Source organism: Balaenoptera physalus, assembly GCF_965194825.1.
Source record: "Balaenoptera physalus genome assembly, chromosome: 13".
Classification (NCBI taxonomy): domain Eukaryota; kingdom Metazoa; phylum Chordata; class Mammalia; order Artiodactyla; family Balaenopteridae; genus Balaenoptera; species Balaenoptera physalus.
In genome coordinates, this window is record NC_138892.1 from 24,960,125 (window position 1) to 24,982,066 (window position 21,942).

The 21,942-nt window shown below is 37.9% G+C and overlaps 1 protein-coding gene across 1 annotated transcript in view; it reads right to left on the reverse strand.

Moving 5' to 3' along the window:
• The window catches only part of CFAP54 (cilia and flagella associated protein 54), a 311,690-nt gene that overhangs the window by 224,226 nt on the left and 65,522 nt on the right, over positions 1-21,942 (reverse strand). The window contains 4 exon segments of the mRNA XM_082419565.1: positions 13,302-13,423; positions 13,515-13,601; positions 17,596-17,722; positions 18,087-18,215. Of these exon segments, the coding sequence (XP_082275691.1) occupies positions 13,302-13,423; positions 13,515-13,601; positions 17,596-17,722; positions 18,087-18,215 (465 nt within the window).

Genomic DNA, 21,942 nt, shown 5'->3' on the forward strand with positions numbered 1-21,942 from the left:
GATCCAGTAATCCCACTCCTGGGCGTATATCTGCAGAAAACTATAATTCAAAAAGACACATGCACCCTGATGTTCATTGCAGCACTATTTACAATCGCCAGACATGGAAGCAACTTAAATGTCCACTGACAGAAGAATGGATAAAGAAGATGTGGTACATATATACAATGGAATTTACTCAGCCATAAAAAAGAATGAAATAATGCCATTTTCAGCAACATGGATGGACCTAGATATTGTCATACTGAGTGAAGTAAGTCAGATAGAGAAAGGCAAATATCATGTAATATCACTTATATGTGGAATCTTAAAACAAGGGTACAAATGAACTGATCTACAAAACAGACACAGAGTCACAGATATAGAAAACAAACTTACGGTTACCAGGGGGGAAAGGGGGGGAGGGATAAATTGGGAGATTTGGATTGACATATACACACAACTATATATAAAATAGATAACTAATAAGGACCTACTGTATAGCACGGGGAACTCTACTTAATACTCTGTGATGACCTATATGGGAAAAGAATCGAAAAAAGAGTAGATATATGTATATGAATAACTGATTCACTTTACTGTACACCTGAAACCAACATAACATTTTAAGTCAACTATACTCCAATAACAATTTTTTAATTAAAATAAAATAAAATAAGCTATAAGGATATATTGTACAACATAGGGAATAAAGCCAATATTTTATAATAACTATAAATGGAGTATAACCTTTCAAAGTTGTGAATCACTGTATTGTACACCTGTAACATATAATATTGTAAGCAACTGCACTTCAATTTTTAAAAAAACATATTGTTTTATTGCCACAAAACAATAGTACTGAAGTCCAAAGTACTAGTGTCTGAATGCAAATCTCTCTGCTTATGGTTTCCACTAGAGAATGTGTGACCTGTCTCTTTTTACAAGTTACTCAAGGCTTATGATGACAGATTGACATTAAATACGTTTGAAAACGACTTAACATCCACAGTGCAGCAAAACACTTGCAGAAAGATGTAATGCAATCTGGAAGGACGTGATTAGGACACACCTAAACAACTACCACAAGACTGGAATGATAAAGTGCCATATTTATTACTCATCTAGTAGATCTCCCAAGGTATATTCTGGGTTCTCAACAATATTATGTACATTTCAGAAGAAGATGAAAAGTAGGTTGTCATATCCAAGAATCCTGGCAAAGAATATTGCTGAGAATAAAATATAAGCTTTACAAGATCTAAGAGAGGAGGGAGAGGAGAAGATGGCGGAAGAGTAAGAGGCGGAGATCACCTTCCTCCCCACAGATTCATCAGAAATACATCTACACGTGGAACTGCTCCTGTAGAACACCCACTGAATGCTGGCAGAAGACTTCAGAACTCCCAAAAGGCAAGAAACTCCCCACATACCTGGGTAGGGCAAAAGAAAAAAGAAATAACAGAGACAAAAGAATAGGGACGGGACCTGCAGCAGTGGGAGGGAGCTGTGAAGGAGGAAAGGTTTCCACACACTAGGAAGCCCCTTCGCGGGCGGAGACTGTGGGTGGCGGAGGGGGGAAGCTTCGGAGCCACAGAGGAGAGCGCAGCCACAGGGGTGCGGAGGGCAAAGCGGAGAGATTCCCACACAGAGAAGCGGTGCCGACCAGCACTCACCAGCCCGAGAGGCTTGTCTGCTCACCCGCTGGGGCGGGCGGGGGCTGGGAGCTGAGGCTCAGCCTTCGGTTGGATCGCAGGGAGAGGACTGGGGTTGGCGGCGTGAACACAGCCTGAAGGGGTTAGTGCACCACAGCTAGCCGGGAGGGAGTCTGGGAAAAGGTCTGGAGCTGCTGAACAGGCAAGAGACTTTTTCTTCCCTCTTTGTTTCCTGGTGTGCGAGGAGAGGGGATTAAGAGCGCTGCTTAAAGGAGCTCCAGAGACGGGCGCGAGCCGCGGCTATGAGCGCGGACCCCAGAGATGGGCATGAAATGCTAAGGCTGCTGCTGCCGCCACCAAGAAGCCTGTGTGCGAGCACAGGTCACTCTCCACACCTCCCCTCCCAGGAGCCTGTGCAGCCCGCCACTGCCAGGGTCCCGTGATCCAGGGACAACTTACCCGGGAGAACGCACGGCATGCCTCAGGCTGGTGCAACGTCACGCCGGCCTCTGACACCGCAGGCTCGCCCCGCCTCCTCCAAACCCCTCCCTCCCCCCGGCCTGAGTGAGCCAGAGCCCCCGAAGCAGCTACTCCTTTAACCCCGTCCTGTCTGAGCAAAGAACAGACGCTCTCAGGCGACCTACATGCAGAGGCAGGGCCAAATCCAAAGCTGAACCCCAGGAGCTGTGCGAACAAAGAAGAGAAAGGGAAATTTCTCCCAGCAGCCTCAGGAGCAGCAGATTAAATCTCCACAGTCAACTTGATGTACCCTGCATCTGTGGATTACCTGAAGAGACAACAAATCATCCCAAATTGAGGAGGTGGACTTTGGGAGCAAGATATATTATTTTTTCCCCTTTTCCTCTTTTTGTGAGTGTGTATGTATATGCTTCTGTGTGAGATTTTGTCTGTATAGCTTTGCTTTCACCATTTGTCCTAGGGTACTGTCCGTCCATTTTTTTGTTTGTTTTTTTTTTTACTTTAGAAAAAAAATTTTTTCTTTCTTTCTTAATAATTATTTTTTATTTTTTATTTTAATTATTTTATTTTATTTTATCTTACTTTATTTTATCTTCTTTCTTTTTTTCTTTCTATTTTTTCTCCCTTTTATTCTGAGCTGTGTGGATGAAAGGCTCTTGGTGCTCCAGGAAGGCATCAGGGCTGTGTCTCTGAGGTGGGAGAGCCAACTTCAGGACACTGGTCCACAAGAGACCTCCCAGCTCCACGTAATACCAAACGAAAATCTCCCAGAGATCTCCATCACAACACCAAGACCCAGCTTCACTCAATGACCAGCAAGCTATAGTGCTGGACACCCTATGCCAAACAACTAGCAAGACAGGAACACAGCCCCATCCATTAGCAGAGAGGCTGCCTAAAATCATAATAAGGCCACAGACACCCCAAAACACACCACCAGACGTGGACCTGCCCACCAGAAAGACAAGATGCAGCCTCATCCACCAGAACACAGGCACTAGCCCCTCCACCAGGAAGCCTACACAACCCACTGAACCAACCTTAGCCACTGGGGACAGATACCAAAAACAACAGGAACTACGAACCTGCAACCTGCGAAAAGCAGACCCCAAACACAGTAAGATACGCAAATTAAGACGACAGAAAAACACACAGCAGATGAAGGAGCAAGGTAAAAAACACACCAGACCTAACAAATGAAGCGGAAATAGGCAGTTTATCTGAAAAAGAATTCAAAATAATGATAGTAAAGATGATCCAAAATCTTGGAAATAGAATAGACAAAATGCAAGAAACATTTAACAAGGACCTAGAAGAACTAAAGAGGACCCAAGCAACGATGAAAAACACAATAAATGAAATTAAAAATACTCTAGAAGGGATCAATAGCAGAAGAACGGATAAGTGACCTGGAAGATAAAATAGTGGAAATAACTACTGCAGAGCAGAATAAAGAAAAAAGAATGAAAAGAACTGAGGACAGTCTCAGAGACCTCTGGGACAACATTAAATGCACCAACATTCGAATTATAGGGGTCCCAGAAGAAGAAGAGAAAAAGAAAGGGACTGAGAAAATATTTGAAGAGATTATAGTTGAAAACTTCCCTAATATGGGAAAGGAAATAGTTAATCAAGTCCTGGAAGCACAGAGAGTCCCATACAGGATAAATCCAAGAAGAAACACGCCAAGACACATATTAATCAAACTATCAAAAATTAAATATAAAGAAAACATATTAAAAGCAGCAAGGGAAAAATAACAAATAACACACAAGGGAATCCCCGTAAGGTTAACAGCTGATCGTTCAGCAGAAACTCTGCAAGCCAGAAGGGAGTGACAGGACATGTTTAAAGTGATGAAGGAGAAAAGCCTACAACCAAGATTACTCTACCCAGCAAGGATCTCATTCAGATTTGATGGAGAAATTAAAACCTTTACAGACAAGCAAAAGCTGAGAGAGTTCAGCACCACCAAACCAGCTTTACAACAAATGCTAAAGGAACTTCTCTAGCCAAGAAACACAAGAGAAGGAAAACACCTACAATAACAAACCCAAAACATTTAAGAAAATGGGAATAGGAACATACATATAGATAATTACCTTAAATGTAAATGGATTAAATGCTCCCACCAAAAGACACAGACTGGCTGAATGGATACAAAAACAAGACCTGTATATATGCTGTCTACAAGAGACCCACTTCAGACCTAGGGACACATACAGACTGAAAGTGAGGGGATGGAAAAAGATATTCCATGCAAATGGAAATCAAAAGAAAGCTGGAGTAGCAATTCTCATATAAGACAAAACAGACTTTAAAATAAAGACTATTACAAGAGACAAAGAAGGACACTATATAATGATCAAGGGATAGATTCAAGAAGAAGATATAACAATTGTAAATATTTATGCACCCAACATAGGAGCACCTCAATACATAAGGCAAATACTAACAGCCATAAAAGGGGAAATCGACAGCAACACAATCATAGTAGGGGACTTTAACACCCCACTTTCACCAATGGACAGATCATCCAAAATGAAAATAAATAAGGAAACACAAGCTTTAAATGATACATTAAACAAGATGGACTTAATTGATATTTATAGGACATTCCACCCAAAAACAACAGAATACACATTTTTCTCAGTGCTCATGGAATATTCTCCAGGATAGATCATATCTTGGGTCACAAATCAAGCCTTGGTAAATTTAAGAAAATTGAAATCGTATCAAGTATCTTTTCTGACCACAACGCTATGAGACTAGATATCAATTACAGGAAAAGATCTGTAAAAAATACAAACACAGGGAGGCTACACAATACACTACTTAATAACGAAGTGATCACTGAAGAAATCAAAGGGGAAATCAAAAAATACCTAGAAACAAATGACAATGGAGACACGACGACCCAAAACCTATGGGATGCAGCAAAAGCAGTTCTAAGAGGGAAGTTTATAGCAATACAAGCCTACCTCAAGAAACAGGAAACATCTCAAATAAACAACCTAACCTTGCACCTAAAGCAATTAGAGAAAGAAGAACAAAAAAACCTCAAAGTTAGCAGAAGGAAAGAAATCATAAAGATCAGATCAGAAATAAATGAAAAAGAAATGAAGGAAACAATAGCAAAGATCAATAAAACTAAAAGCTGGTTCTTTGAGAAGATAAGCAAAATTGATAAACCATTAGCCAGACTCATCAAGAAAAAAACAGAGAAGACTCAAATCAATAGAATTAGAAATGAAAAAGGAGAAGTAACAACTGACACGGCAGAAATACAAACGATCATGAGAGATTACTACAAGCAACTCTATGCCAATAAAATGGACAACCTGGAAGAAATGGACAAATTCTTAGAAATGCACAACCTGCCGAGACTGAACCAGGAAGAAATAGAAAATATGAACAGACCAATCACAAGCACTGAAATTGAAACTGTGATTAAAAATCTTCCAAAAACCAAAGCCCAGGATCAGATGGCTTCACAGGCGACTTCTATCAAACATTTAGAGAAGAGCTAACACCTATCCTTCTCAAACTCTTCCAAAATATTGCAGAGGGAGGAACACTCCCCAACTCATTCTACGAGGCCACCATAACCCTGATTCCAAAACCAGACAAAGATGTCACAAAGAAAGAAAACTACAGGCCAATTTCACTGATGAACATAGATGCAAAAATCCTCAACAAAATACTAGCAAACAGAATCCAACAGCACATTAAAAGGATCAAACACAAGTGGGGTTTATCCCAGGAATGCAAGGATTCTTCAATATACGCAAATCAATCAACGTGATACACCATATTAACAAACTGAAGGAGAAAAACCATATGATCATCTCAATAGATGCAGAGAAAGCTTTCGACAAAATTCAACACCCATTTATGATAAAAGCCCTGCAGAAAGTAGGCATAGAGGGAACTTTCCTGAACATAATAAAGGCCATATATGACAAGCCCACAGCCAACATTGTCCTCAATGGTGAAAAACTTAAACCATTTCCACGAAGATCAGGAACAAGACAAGGTTGCCCACTCTCACCACTATTATTCAACATAGTTTTGGAAGTTTTAGCCACAGCAATCAGAGAAGAAAAAGAAATAAAAGGAATCCAAATCGGAAAAGAAGAAGTAAAGCTGTCATTGTTTGCAGATGACATGATACTATACATAGAGAATCCTACAGATGCTACCAGAAAACTACTAGAGCTAATCAATAAATCTGGTAAAGTAGCAGGATACAAAATTAATGCACAGAAATCTCTTGCATTCCTATACACTAATGATGAAAAATCTGAAAGTGAAATTAAGAAAACACTCTCATTTACCATTGCAACAAAAGGAATAAAATATCTAGGAATAAACCTACCTAAGGAGACAAAAGACCTGTATGCAGAAAATTATAAGACACTGATGAAAGAAATTAAAGATGATACAAACAGATGGAGAGATATACCATGTTCTTGGATTGGAAGAATCAACATTGTGAAAATGACTCTAGTACCCAAAGCAATCTACAGATTCAATGCAATCCCTATCAAACTACCACTGGCATTTTTCACAGAACTAGAACAAAAAATTTCACAATTTGTATGGAAACATAAAAGACCCCGAATAGCCAAAGCAATCTTGAGAATGAAAAATGCAGCTGGAGGAATCAGGCTCCCTGACTTCAGACTATACTACAAAGCTACAGTAATCAAGACACTATGGTACTGGCACAAAAACAGAAACATAGATCAATGGAACAGGATAGAAAGCCCAGAGATAAACCCAAGCGCATATGGTCACCTTATCTTTGATAAAGGAGGCAAGCATATACAGTGGAGAAAAGACAGCCTCTTCAATAAGTGGTGCTGGGAAAACTGGACAGCTACATGTAAAAGTATGAAATTAGAACACTCCTTAACACCATACACAAAAATAAACTCAAAATGGATTAAAGACCTAAATGTAAGGCCAGACACTATCAAACTCTTAGAGGAAAACATAGGCAGAACACTCTATGACACAAATCACAGCAAGATCCTTTTTGACCCAGCTCCTAGAGAAATGGAAATAAAAACAAAAATAAACAAATGGGACCTAATGAAACTTAAAAGCTTTTGCACAGCAAAGGAAACCATAAACAAGACCAAAAGACAACCCTCAGAATGGGAGAAAGTATTTGCAAATGAAGCAACTAACAAAGGATTAATCTCCGAAATTTATAAGCAGCTCATGCAGCTCAATAACAAAAAAACAAACAACCCAATCCAAAAATGGGCAGAAGACCTAAATAGACATTTCTCGAAAGAAGATATACAGATCGCCAACAAACACATGAAAGAATGCTCAACATCCTTAATCATTAGAGAAATGCAAATCAAAACTACAATGAGATATCATCTCACACCGGTCAGAATGGCCATCATCAAAAAATCTAGAAACAATAAATGCTGGAGAGGGTGTGGAGAAAAGGGAACACTCTTGCACTGTTGGTGGGGAAGTAAGTTGATATAGCCACTATGGTGAACAGTATGGAGGTTCCTTAAAAAACTAAAAATAGAACTACCATACGACCCAGCAATCCCACTACTGGACATATACCCTGAGAAAACCATAATTCAAAAAAAGTCATGTACCAAAATGTTCACTGCAGCTCTATTTACCATAGCCAGGACATGGAAGTGACCTAAATGTCCATCATCGGATGAATGGATAAAGAAGATGTGGCACATATATACAATGGAATATTACTCAGCCATAAAAAGAAAAGAAATGGAGTTATTTGTAGTGAGGTGGATGGAGTTAGAGTCTGTCATACAGAGTGAAGTAAGTCAGAAAGAGAAAAAGAAATACAGTATGCTAACAGATATATATGGAATCTAAGGGGGAAAAAAAAAAAAAGGTCATGGACAACCTAGTGGCAAGCCGGGAATAAAGACACAGACCTACTAGAGAATGGACTTGAGGATATGGGGAGGGGGAAGGGTAAGATGGGACAAAGTGAGAGAGTGGCATGGACATATATACACTACCAAACGTAAAATAGATAGCTAGTGGGAAGCAATCGCATAGCACAGGGAGATCAGCTCTGTGCTTTGTGACCACCTAGAGGGGTGGGATAGGGAGGGTGGGAGGGAGGGAGATGCAAGAGGGAAGAGATATGGGAACATATGTATATGTATAACTGATTCACTTTGTTATAAAGCAGAAACTAACACACCATTGTAAAGCAATTATACTCCAATAAAGATGTTTAAAAAAAAAAAGATCTAAGAGAAAAGACAGAAAGAAATGTGTAGTTTGATAGAGAAAAATATATCTAAAGCACCAAAAATCATCCTGATATGACAAAATAGAATATTCCAGAGTGCTTAAATTAGAAGATAAAATAGTAGTAATACTAATGCCTAACATTTATTGACTGCTTATTCTATGCCAAATGCTAAGCATTTTACAGGCATCATTTCATTGAATCTTCCCAAGAACACCCATTTTACAGATGAAGAAATTAAAACTTAACAGAGCATGGGTAACTTGACCTTGGTCAGACAGCTGGTCAGCAGCAGTACCAAAACTCTAATCCAAGACCCTTATACTCCTAACCATTATGATTTCTTGTCTTAATACAAAGTGAAGTTAAAAAGAAGCATGGAGAGGCAACCAGAGATGAAGTTTTCTATGCAATAACGTCAAAATATTTAAAAGAAAAAAATCCTAAAATGTAAATATTCTAAAATCTCCGTCAGTAGTTTGAAGACTGCGGGTCAAAACATGACCTCAAAAGAGGGGGGTTAGAATCAAAAAGGGTTTTACTCTTTATGAGGAAGACTTCAGCATGGAACAATTAAAAAGAACTGAGAAGATCTCTGAAAAATATTGGCTTACATATATTTTTCCTAAAAAAAGCAAATAGAATGAATTTGACTAAAATGCTATAAATTTGACTAAAATGCTATAAAATAGGAAAAACCATTTCACTTGGTAATCCAATTACTGCTAACATAGTTAATACAACGGTATTTAGAGGCCATCAAGATGTAAATTCAGGAAGTATTAAAGCCAGGAGTGGTTAGAACTTCTAGTGACCTGGGCTTCTTCATTAGTTCTGGTTTCAAATTAGGACCATAAAATTAGATTCTGTGTTGATTATAAAAAATAATCTGCTAATCTATAATGCTCCTTTGCTTAGAGTTGAAGCATTATGACTGGATTTTGGAACTGCTAAAATCATGTCAATTATTGATTTAAGTTTCAACATATAGTCCTAGGGGAACACTAGGTGCATTAGTTAGGGCTCTTTGCAACAGAAGCAACAGCAACATAAGGCTTGGAGCACAGCAGGTCCAGAGAGGCAAGAGGGTCTACAGAACACAACTAACATAGTCTAATCAGGACACAGGCATTGGAATGAATGAATGCCACTACTTTTTGTCTTTTTATCCCTCTGTTCAAGATTCAGATTCCAAGGAGGGAGCAACCAATCAGCCTAGCTTGCATCATCAGTCCTCCTCTTGGCTGGCAGAGAAGAGAGGCCCTGAAAAGTCCTACCTGATTTCTTCTAGTGGGGAAGAAGAAATTCCTCCAAAGGTGATGTGTGGAAGAGGGAAATAAATGCTGGACAGAAAACAACAGTATACAACCCTGCCCTGGTACCCTTAGCACTTGGATTGAGGAGTATTCCTGCCTCTTCCCAGTGAGGAATTGCTCTGCAAAGATGTTGAATGTTGGGCTGCTGGACTCTGAAGTGAACTAGGAGTGATGATCGTAAGCCATATGCTGATTCCTCTATTTATCAGAAGTAGAAAATCAGGGACATCTCAGGCTGGTTCTAGGTGCAATCCATTAAAATAAATCTGAGGTATAATGTGTAAAATGCCAATATGGACTTCCAGAAGTCAAATAACCGAGACAGGAAAATGAGAAAAATAAAGCCCCACAATCAAGAAAAAAAGCCAACCATCTCTTTTAGAAGGCTAATGGGTTCTTATCAAAGGTTTGTCCGTCATCCGTGGCAACAAGCTAGTCCACCTTTAATGGACGTGAAATAAAAGACACCTGATGAGAGTATCCATCTCCACAAGGTCGGGAAACTTCTGAAAAACTAAAACAGGGTATGAATTATTTAAGGGTTCTGCAAAGACCCAGGCTTTTCAAATCTTTTTTATGGTATCAGGTGCCACATCAGATACTGATTTGGGGATAATTTTATTACCAGACCGTGATCATGTAAAGCATGCTGTAATATAGCCCAAAAGAAAATGACTGCCAAGGGAATGAAATTTATTTGTCTTCTTTAAGGAAAGAAACTTCGGCAATTATTTGAGCCATAACATCGTTGTTTATGAGAGTACCCTGAGGACTGATCATTAAGCTTTAACACTAGGATGAAAAATTGCCACGGAGGAGCAGAGGTGGCTATAGAAGATTTCAGAACTTCTAAATAAATATTCAACATTTCCCAGCTGGTGACAATCCTTATGGAGGGCTCCTCATAAAAAGTAGAGCTTCTAAATGCCTCTCATGAGTCTAAGAGGATATTATAATTTTTCTTAAGTTAAAATAGTTTCACTTAAGAAATAGAAGGAAAAGATACACAAGGAGAACATGAAAACTTCAGACCTCTCACATCTCCCGTGTGTTCCCAGTCACAGTGGTAGAAAGACAGAGACCTAACAGGGCAATGGGCATATTATGATAATATAAAGACAAGATTGCATCATAATAAAACAAAAGGGAAAATCCCAGAGGCTTTACTCTCTCTGGACTGTGAGAGGCCATGAGATGAGTCCTGAGAGAAACAGTTCTAAAAGAAAGATAAGTTTTACCTGCCATGGAAATAGGACTGAAGTACTAACGTCCTCCAAGCACTAGGCAGTAGCGAGTGGCTGCAGAAGCATCTGCTGAGAAAATGGATCTGAACCCCAGGAGTCTTCCAGCAGAGATCAGACACCACTTGGCCTGGTCAGCTGAGACTATCCAATACCATCATCAAATTCCTTCATTCAAATGCTAGAAATTCTAATGTAATGAGGCTCTCCCCTAATACTGCCAGGACAGACTTCCCCACCTTGAACACTGATAGCATCTGTTTATCCAGAATCCTTAGACTTCTTACGAACTAGACTCTACTTTCTCTCTGGTCTCACCTCTTACCATCCTCTCCAAACACTTCCCTCCCCTTTGCCATTGCATCGAAGCTTCTGTTACACTGAATGACCTCCAGGACCACAAGCACTCTATGACCTTTCTAGCCTCAGGACCTCTGCACAGGTTGTTCTCTCTGCCTTGCATGTCCTTTCCACTTTTGTCTTTCTCTTTCTCTAGATACTCCTGCCTGTCTTTCAGTATTCAACTTCATGTCACTTTTTCTGGATGTTTCTTCAAATATTCCCCACTGTTGGGTTAGGTATTCCCTTCCTGAATTCCCCTGGCACTCTTGCAATTAGAGCACCTATGACAATGACTCATAATCACCTACTTACACATCTATGTTCCCATAGACTGGATTTATCTTGAAGACAGGGACCACAAGAGCAGGCAATCCATCAATACTGGTTGAATAAAGAAAGGATTTTTGTTTGTTTTTATCGCTTGTACTCAGCATAATACCAGGCATATAGTCAACTTGCAATAAAACATTTGCTGAATGGATCATAGGCGCTCAAAAACATATGTTGGATGAATGAAGTGATGGACTTATGATCAGGAAGTACTACATACCAGAAATCTAAAATTCCAATATTCTATTGCATTGGCCAAAAAATTCGTTCAGGTTTTTCCATAACAGCTTACAGAAAATCCAGAATGAACTTTCTGGTCAACCCAATACTTTCTAACTTCAAACATCTATCCTTCTAGCTCTCTCAGATTCTGATTTTCTGGTCCCTGACCTCATAGAGATGCCCAATCTCTTGATATCTCCACAGTCTACCAAGTCTTTAAAAGTCTTGATGGTGTTACTTCCTTCCCTACACAATCTGCACCCATTTTTCATTATGAACTTTTAACCTATACTTTCGTGCTTTTAAAAAAAAATCCAGTCCAGTACAAATCTCTACTGTCACAAATATTCTACTGTCACAGCTACTAAGAATACCACACCAGGATAATATCATACCAGCATGCAGATGAGGCCACCTGAAAATCCATGGTCTTCAACCTCAGCCAGAACTTCAGGATGCTGACCAGTCCTTTAACTTAGAGTCAGCTCCCTCATCCATTCCTCTCCACTCTCCAATCACCTTCTCTCTCCCCAGTCCAACTAGCCACCCTCACTCTCCATGGCTGGCAGATTCCCTTGCCTCCTATTTTACAGATGATTAAGATAAGAAGGCATCCACTCAACTCTCTGCCTCCACACCAATGGACTTATTGAAATCTACATCTGTCTGTGCCTCCTTCCCTTTTATATCAGAGGATGCGGTGTCTGCTCTGCAGCCCACCCTCCACTGAAGATGAATCACTTAACATGTGCTTTCAATCTCATCCCCTTCCCTCTTCTATTAGAGGACCCCACTATATGTCGAACTCCTCTTAAACTCTGTATCCTTCCCCTAGCTTTGACTTACTCTTTTCTTTCCCTTGTCAGTCAAGCTACTTGTATTCTCTACCTCATCATATGCCATTCATTCTGCCAACACAATCAAACTTTTGTGATACGCAGGGGCAAAAATAAAACAGAAATGTGATTCCCCTCAGAAATTTACACTCTAAAATCAACATACAATGAATAAGTAAGAAGACAGAACAATTTCCAGGTCAGAGAGAGACAACAACAGCAAGGCAATTGGTCCATAAATCAGCAATATCCATCTGAGAGAAGGTACTTTAGCCCATGGACTTTAAGTATTTTAGTTCCATAGTAAGGAATGCATTTATGCTGGCACAGTGTCACTTACATTCTACGATTTACCTCATTTTGAATCCTTCTGATTTTATTTAGCTCCCCATGTAAGGTTTCCCTGCAGACAGAGAACTTCCCATTTCAGGAGAGTTCAGGGCTGGAGATACAGATTAATTTCCCTGCTTAGAACTATTGCACTTCACATAGAGAAGACTAGACACAGCAAATCTAAAAGTTCATAATCTAATGTTAACGGCAACACATTACTTTTAGCAAAGAGAAATAAATCATTCATTTTTAACAGGGGTTGCATGTCAGGACTAAAAGAAGAAATGATATATTGTTACCGTCAAGAAGTTATGTGGAGATGTACAGGTTGCATCTTTCTCAAACATTAGAAGGGTTTTCTGCATCAAGTAAATTGCTTTGGATAGCTTATTCTTCCTTATTTTATTCATTACACTTAATTCTGTAAAAGCAAACAAACATTTCACCAAAAGGGCAACATAAAAACTATCTTTAAAAAATGTGGAAAGACAATTTATCCAAAATTTAATTACCTGTAAAACAATCAGGACTTCCAGGTTTTTTTGGCTTTTCTGGACCTTTGGTAGATATATTTTTGCTAACAGTTGGAGTCTGCAAAACTGAAGAAGAAGAATAAGAAGGAGAAGAAGGAGATTGTTATCACAATTAGGTTTATGTTCAAGAAAGGAAATATTTTCTAAACACTAAAGAGTAACTATTTGTAAAATTATTGCTTCCTCTATCATGTCATCTTTTTTTTCATTAATAGATAAAAATTCAAACAAATCTAATACAGTTTTGTCATTAAATTCTCTTTTATTTGCTACTGTATGAGAAGTTCAAGAATTTTTAAATTATAACAATATTTGGTTTTCTATTTCACCTTAAATAAAATTATCTTGAAGGTTGATAAATAGGGTCCAACCTACTTTTGTTCACTTTCCCTCTTCATAAACTTTTCAAAATTGCTCCATCCATGGTTCCTGAAAGAGCTCTGGGTACCACATGAAGACCTCCACTCTCCTCTATCTGTGGCTGATAAAATCAGAGCCTCTCTCAAGATTTTCAACTAACACACAAATTATTGCCAGTTCTTTGTGAGCAGTGAGAGATCCTGGTGTGCAACTAGGACTGACCATCACGGTGGTCCAGGAAAGAGGTAACAGGATGAGGGAGAAGAAGATAAAGGTATGCTGGTCCAGGGAGATGGAGAATATTGCACTGATTCTTGATTTTCCAGGTCTGGCCCTCAAGAAACCTGGCAATATATTGTTTCTGTCCTTAAAGGTACATGAGTGTACCTGTAGTAACCTTACAATAAACCCCTTTTATTGAGGTTTTATTATTTGTGCTAATGCACATGAGTCACCATGGGATGATGACTGATTGATGAAAAGATGCCAAAAGACACCGTTAAAGGATATAGGGGTTTTTTAATGGCAAAGGATAAGGAAATTTATCTTCATGGAAATAGCAACACAAAGCGGAAAATAATGCATCATTCTCTCAGTACCTAGGGTATTATAAACGCTAATTAAGTGATAGCTCTCATGATTATAATCACAGGAGATAAGAAGGATGAGATTGCAAGAAAACTCTGAATGCCCCATACAGGAGTCACATTTAATGCCACAGTCATCAGTAGACAACCACTGTAAAGTTCTTGAATAAGAATGACAAAAGCAGTATTTAGGCAACATTAGTCAGACAGCAGCATACAAGAGTGAAGAATGACAGGAGGAAAAAAGTGATAATCTGTGCTAGGGTGGCAGTTCAATAAAGCAGAGAAAAACATCAAGCAGATCCAGAGATATTGCAAAGAAATAATAACTAATCCTATGTAAATATATATATATAGAGAGAGAGAGAGAGAGAGAGTGAGGGAGAGAGGGAGTCAACTACAAATTGGCACTTGCCACTGACAGTTGTCAACTACCTCTACAAGGGTTAAATCATGCGCTGCTGCAGCTGCTGACTTTCAACACCCCCTGAAAGGAGCTCAGGGTGGAGAGCAGAAATGAGGCCCTCTGTGCGCTGGGAAAAACTGGCAGAACCAGTCTTCAGATAGTTAGGTATTTTCAGGAGTTGATTTTATGAGCTCAATTCTTGTATCCCCTCATATCTAGAAAAGCTCTAAAATCTTTCATGATGACATCTGCTCCTCGTGACTAGCAGAAACCTTCTGCAAAAAAATATGTGCTTCATTGCATGTACTCCCCCTTCACCAAAATCACATATATACTGACCTGTCCCCTACCTCTTTGGGGCAGTTTCTCAGAGCTATCTGAGATGCTGTCTCCCAGGCTATAGTCCTCATTTTGCCCCAAATAAAACTTAACTTGCAACTCTCGTGTTGTGCATTTTTTTAAAGTCAGTTATCTATATATAGATATATAGGTATCTATAGATATATCCAAAATACATAAAAAACTCAAGCCATTTAATAATTAAAAAATCTGATTTTAAAATGGGCAGAGGAACTAAATGGACATTTTTCCAAAGAAAATATATAAATGGCCTACTAGTACGTGAAAAGATGCTTAACATCACTAATCATCAGGAAAATGCAAATGATCACAATAAGATATTACCTCACGCCTATTAAAATGGCTATCATCAAAAAAGACAAAAGATAATAAACATTGGCGAGGCTGTGGATTAAAGGATACCCTTATACACTACTGGTGGGAATGTAAATTGGTTAAGCCACTATGGAAAACACTATGGAGGTTTCTCAAAAAACTAAAAATAAAACTACTATATGATCCAGCAATCTACTTCTGGGTATATCTCCAAAGGAAATAAAAACAAGATCTTAGAGATATCTACAGTCCCATGTTCATTGCAGCATTACTCACAATAGCTAAGATATGGCAACAACCTAAATATCCATCAGTGGGTGAACGTACAAAGAAGATGTCACACACACACACACACAGTGGAATATTATTCAGTCAGGAGAAAGACATTTGCACTAATATGGATGGACTTTGAGGGCATTATGCTGGGTGAAATAAGTTACACAGAGAAAAGACAAATACTGTATGGCATCACTTATATGTGGAATCTAAAAAACCCAAACTCATAGAAACAGAGAGTAGAGTGCTGGTTACCGGGGGCTGAGGAAGTGGGAAAATGGAGAGATATTGGTCAAAGGGTACATAAGATGAATAAGTTCTGGGGACCTAATGTACAGCATGGATCATAGTTAATAATACTGTAGTAGACACTTGTAAGTTGCAAAGTGAGTAAATCTTGAATGTTCTCACCACAAAAAAAGAAACGGGAATTATGTGACATGCTTGAGCTGTTAGCCAACACTATGACAGTAATCATTTTGCAATATGTTAGTGTATCAAATCTACACGTTGTACACCTTGAACTTACATAATGTGGTATGTCAATTATATCTTAATAAAGCTGAGGAGAAAAAGTCTGCACTCAAAAATTATTTAATTAACCAGCATTTGATTAAATTTGTTTAGCTGTATATATGATGGGACATCTGAATGTATTCGACAGAGATCAGAAGTCATGTTAGGCTGGAACACTCAGTTCTATTCTATAATTACTCAGTAATTTAAAATGAGGAAGTGGTAGTTAAATGAATATTGACTATATAATCATGCCAGGAGTAACTTGGCTTTATCAAAATTTAACCTCAAACAGAAGAGATTTTTAGACCTAATGATATTTTAAATCTTATTCTGAAACTTGAGTAGCTGTGTTTCTATATGCACACTAGAATTACTATCGGCATTTTTTTTTAATGTTTTGACCTCTTTACCTAAATAATGAGGCAAAAACAACTTAGATCCAACTCATCTGTCCTTTCACACTGCTGTCAGAGATGTCTTCCTAAATTTTTCAATAGCTTCCAGGATAAAATATAAACCCTTTAATCCTTCAAGATCTGTGATCTACCCCTCTAGGCTTATCTGTGTCAATCTCCCATGTGTGCTCTTTACTGCAGCCATAAGAAAATTCCAGCAGTTTCTAGACTTCACCATATAATTGTTTGCTTCCACCTTACTAAAAGTTGCTTTCTCCATTCAAAATGACTGCCTCCTTCTCGATTTTCTTCATAAAGATATTTATGAAGATAAAGATAAAGACAGCCTTCTGGTCAACTATCACTTCTTCCAAGAAGCCATCCCTGACTTTCTTGCCTGTTATACTCTTCTGTGTGCCCATAACAAACACTCTGAGCCCACTTCTATTGCATTTATTAACCTTGACTATTATAGTTGGCTTACTTATCTAGAAGCTCAAAATTAAAGGCTGTGTCTTATTTGGACCAAGCTTAATATGGTTCCTAGATTTGATAGAGACTCAATAAACGTTTGCTTCATTAAATTAAGAAAATATCAATAATTTACTATAGCTCAAACAATTTAATTTTTTAGAAGTTTACTGATTTGCTATGCAAGGTGTAAAGAAATAATGAAAGATATCTATTGATATTTATCGGAGAAGTAAGAAAAAATAAAATAATGAAATTTATCTGGAAAACACCTAGTCAACAAGAACACTGTTTATAAATTAAACTGATTCTGTACTTGAACTTGTCTTAAAACTGATTCAGAACAAGTTATTTGCTTTGATGGCTACTACCTTGCAATTGGTCAAGAAGCACAACGGCCATTCGGTGCTGGGCTTCAATTAGTTCAAGATGCAAATCCATTATGAAACTATTCCGTGTGACTGGTTTGCACGTGTCTGCATCTATACAGTGGGTGTGCTTCGGTAGAATTGAAGTAAAAATTAAAAAGGCATACGGTTATCAAAACATACTAAAAATAGCTCTATCCTATTATCATTCAGGTTATCACTTTACTCTTAGCCATTGAAGTCTGCTCACTTCTCAACTCTTTGCAATCTGGCTGACACACTAAGAAATCTGCTTTTCAAATTCACCAGCAGCCTCTTCAGTGACAGATTCAAAGACTGCTCACCCTCCTTGATTTCTTCTGGGAAAAGGGGAATATATTTCTGGCCTATGAGAGGGAAGCCACCACAAACCATGCTTTACTTACCTATTTGCAAGGCCAGCCCTCTTCCTAGTTAAGTAAAATAAACCTAATGTAAGAGTTTCTCATTCTCACCGTGGCATAGCAATGGTCAACCACTGATGATCCATTTGGCAAAGCAGTTAACATGCAATTCAAATTTACTCCACCAATGGCTTTGTCAAGAAGTTCATAGGCCAAAAATAACTGTTCCTCAGGTTTTTTCTAAAGTAATTTTATAAACAAAACAGAAAAATTAAAGGGAAAATCATATACAACACTTCCCAACTTTTTAACAATAATTCAAAACCAAATAACAAATTTAAATAGCCTATCCAAGATCAACATCATATTTCTCACTAAGTATATTTGTTTTTGATTAAACGTGCAATACTATTAATAAAGGTAAAATAATAAATACAGTTCATTTTTCCAAATATTAATTAAACTTTTCAAAAACATGTATATAACTTCCTTTTATGGTTTTCAAAATTCTGATGGTACCAAATGTATAGGTAAATTTTAAAAATCTAACTCATAATTTGTCATTTTCACATACTTTATTTTGAAAGTTAATTTTTTTTTGAATCTCTGAGCTGGAAATCTAGACTTGGAGGCCATCAGATCCAATGGTCTACATTGTGATTTTCAAAAACTAAATACCTTCTATTATAATTATCCTCACAGAGAGACAAATACAGAGAATAACATAAAGAGCAACCAGTTTTGTTCAAACTTTCTAATTTTTCATATTTTCTTCAGAAAATGTTTAGGAAATAAAGCAAACACATACATGCAGATCATTGAAATCCCCTGTATAACTGTTCATAGTGACTCTCTTCTTCTCTGTCCCTAGAGGTAGCCACTGTCCTTGAATTTGGTTTTTAACCATTCTTTTGCATGTTTTTAAACTTTTACTACATGTGTATGTGTCCATTAACAATATACAATATCACTTTGCATATTTTTAATTCTCTTGTAAAATTCTGCGGTTCACTTTTTTCACTCAACCATATGTCATTGAAATCTTCTCCTGCAACTCAGTGTGTCAGTCAGGGTTTAGTTAGGAACACAGAGCAACTCTAGGTATTGCAAGCAGAAAGGGATTTAATGCACAGTGTTTTGTGTTTGGTAATTGCAATCATTGTTGCTTTTGTTGTGGTCATCCATTTACAATGCTTGGTGTCAGTTTATCTCTTGTAAAAATAAAATACAGTGTGTGTGTGTGAAAAAAAAAAAAAAAAGAATCACAGGCTCAGGGTGAATCACAACCCAAATAGTGTAAATTTGAAAAATGGACCTACATGAGGGCAGGTCCAAATTATTTGGAAGAGAGACTTTCTCCCGTTTACTCCACTTTCAGTACCCAAATTGAGAAACCTCCCTACCAAATAGGCAGATATTTTTCTAGTCGACTGTTTCCTAAGATGAGTCTTGTAGGCTCTAACTAAATGTGTGAGTCTGAGTTCCAAGCCCCATCCTTCATGTGCCCAAGGCTCATATCTTGTCCCTAAATGGTTGTTAGTCTAAGTTTCTTTGTAACTGAGCCCATCAACCTACTGCAGCATCTATTCATAAACTTACCATTCTGGTTTTCAGTTCCCCTTTCTATTTTGGCCCCTGGAATTTACCTTACTTTCTTGTGAGCTCTGTGGTGTACTTAAGGATATTTGTTCAATTCTGTCCAAAATTTCTAGGTGTTTTGTAGGAAGAGGGTTTTCAGGTCATCTAGTTTTCCATTTTGCCACAAACAGAAGTCTCTAAGGATACCTCTTAACACCAAGGAGCTTCAAAGACCCCCCACACATACCCACCTTCCAACGCTGTCATCATCATCACCACCATCATCTTTGTCACCATCACAGCTAATATTGAATTAAAACACGTTCCAAGTACTGGGCTAAATGCTTTATATGGACTAATTTTTAAATTACCATAATCCTATGAGGTACTTATTAATTATTAAAACTTTATAACCCATTTGTCAAAAATAGCTATGTATTCAGTAAAACTTTAAGTTTTCTAAAAATATAATCACAATAGCACCTTATATATGTTTTAAATAGTTGCATGTATACATGCAAGATATATAATTTATCCCACCTGCAGACTCTGCTAGGTGAGCATATGGATTTTGGACTCTCCTTACAATAAATTCTCACTCCTCCCCACTTCACTCCCTTCCAAATAGGTCTGAGACTCTAGGTTGAGATTTAGTGCCCTTTGCGAAACATAAGGGAAAAACTGAGTTGCCACCATGTGCCGGTTACTGGTTTCCACAATGTTACCGATATCTCATTTGAACTGTATCACTTAAACACTACCAGTAGAATAGATACTATTGTTATAATTTTACAGATGAGGACACATATTCAAACAGATTAAATAGTTTATTCAAGATCACACAGTCAACATTAAAGTCAGGATTCAACTCCAAGTCTCCCGATACCAACTGCTATGCCCTTAGACCACACCAACGAATCACCCTTACTCCACCTACCACATGCCCCAGTACAGCTGAGCAGGTAGTGTATGGCACAGTTTTAGGGGTGCCATTCACATTGTAGTCATCATAGACTTCTATATTTATTTTGATAATTTCCTGGCAGATGGCAATAAATCATATCAAGGAAAGGGTGCGTTTTTCTAATTTAAACACAGTAGCAATAGTTCATAAATGGTTTTCAGTTTCTTCATGGTCACCTTCTAAGAAATCCATTTCATTTAGTGCCTTTAATGGCCAGAATTTTTCCATCCAAGCCAAAATCTAGCACTTTGTAACTTCTACTAGTATTCCTAGTCCTGCCCTATGAAGCTCCAGAGAATAAGTGCTAGTCCACTAAGCCAGTAATTCTTAAATTCTACTTTCCTTAAGAATCTACCTGGCAAACTTTTAAGAACCTCACACCTGAATTATAAACTTTTAAGAACCTCACACCTGAAATTATGATTTAATACGTCTAGAATGGGAAATAGGAAGCTACATATTTAGCAAGCACTGTAAATGATCCCTGGAAAAACCATTGGCAGACAGCTATTATGCCCCCTCAATCTCTTATGCAGTTCAAACATTCTCTGTTCCCAATTTAAGACTTCTCAGCTCTCTCTCTTTAGAAGACACAATACAGCGTAAAGAACTCAAAACTGCATTCTCTGAGACCTATTATCAGAAGATGAACATTACATTCAAGAAAGTAAATTCAGAATGCTCCCCCAGTCCTCTGGTACATTCAGGATATTTTATTCGTCCCCAATTTCTTAGGACTTGCATTTTTTATGTATTAGAAGAAAATACTTTATACAAATATCCTGAAGACACTTTTTTTTTTAATCAAGAGGCAGCATAGCATAGTGGTTAAATGCCTGAACTTCGAAGGAAACACACCTAAGTTCAAATCTACTTACTGTGCAACCTTGATCAAGTAGAATGTAGTAGTGAAAATGATCACTATGACTACACAAATCAACTTGAGTCAATCTCACAAACACAGTACTGAGATTAAAAAATGAGCTGCAGAAGAATACACAGAGTATGACACCATTTATATAAATTTAAAAACAGTGCCCTACTGCTTAAGGATACAAACATGTGTAATAAAAATACTAAAATGCCTGAAATTTATAATCACTCTTTAGAACAGCAGTTACTCCTACGTAGGGAGAAAGACAATGTGATCTGGAGCAGTTAGTGGAGGAGCTGAGTTTCAACTGTACTAGCTATGTTTTGTTTCTTAAAAGAGTGATGGGGGAATGATTCTTCATTATAATATTCTTTACAATTGTATGTAATATGTTTCAAATCAATTTTTCAGAGAAAACATAGTAATCATGAGGATTAACATTTAGCAACAGGAAAAAGCGCTGGTGGATTCACGTTAAGAAAAAACATTAGAATGTTAACTATGTTAAAAATGTGTCTTCTCAGAGCCTAAATCAATGCATACAGCAGGCT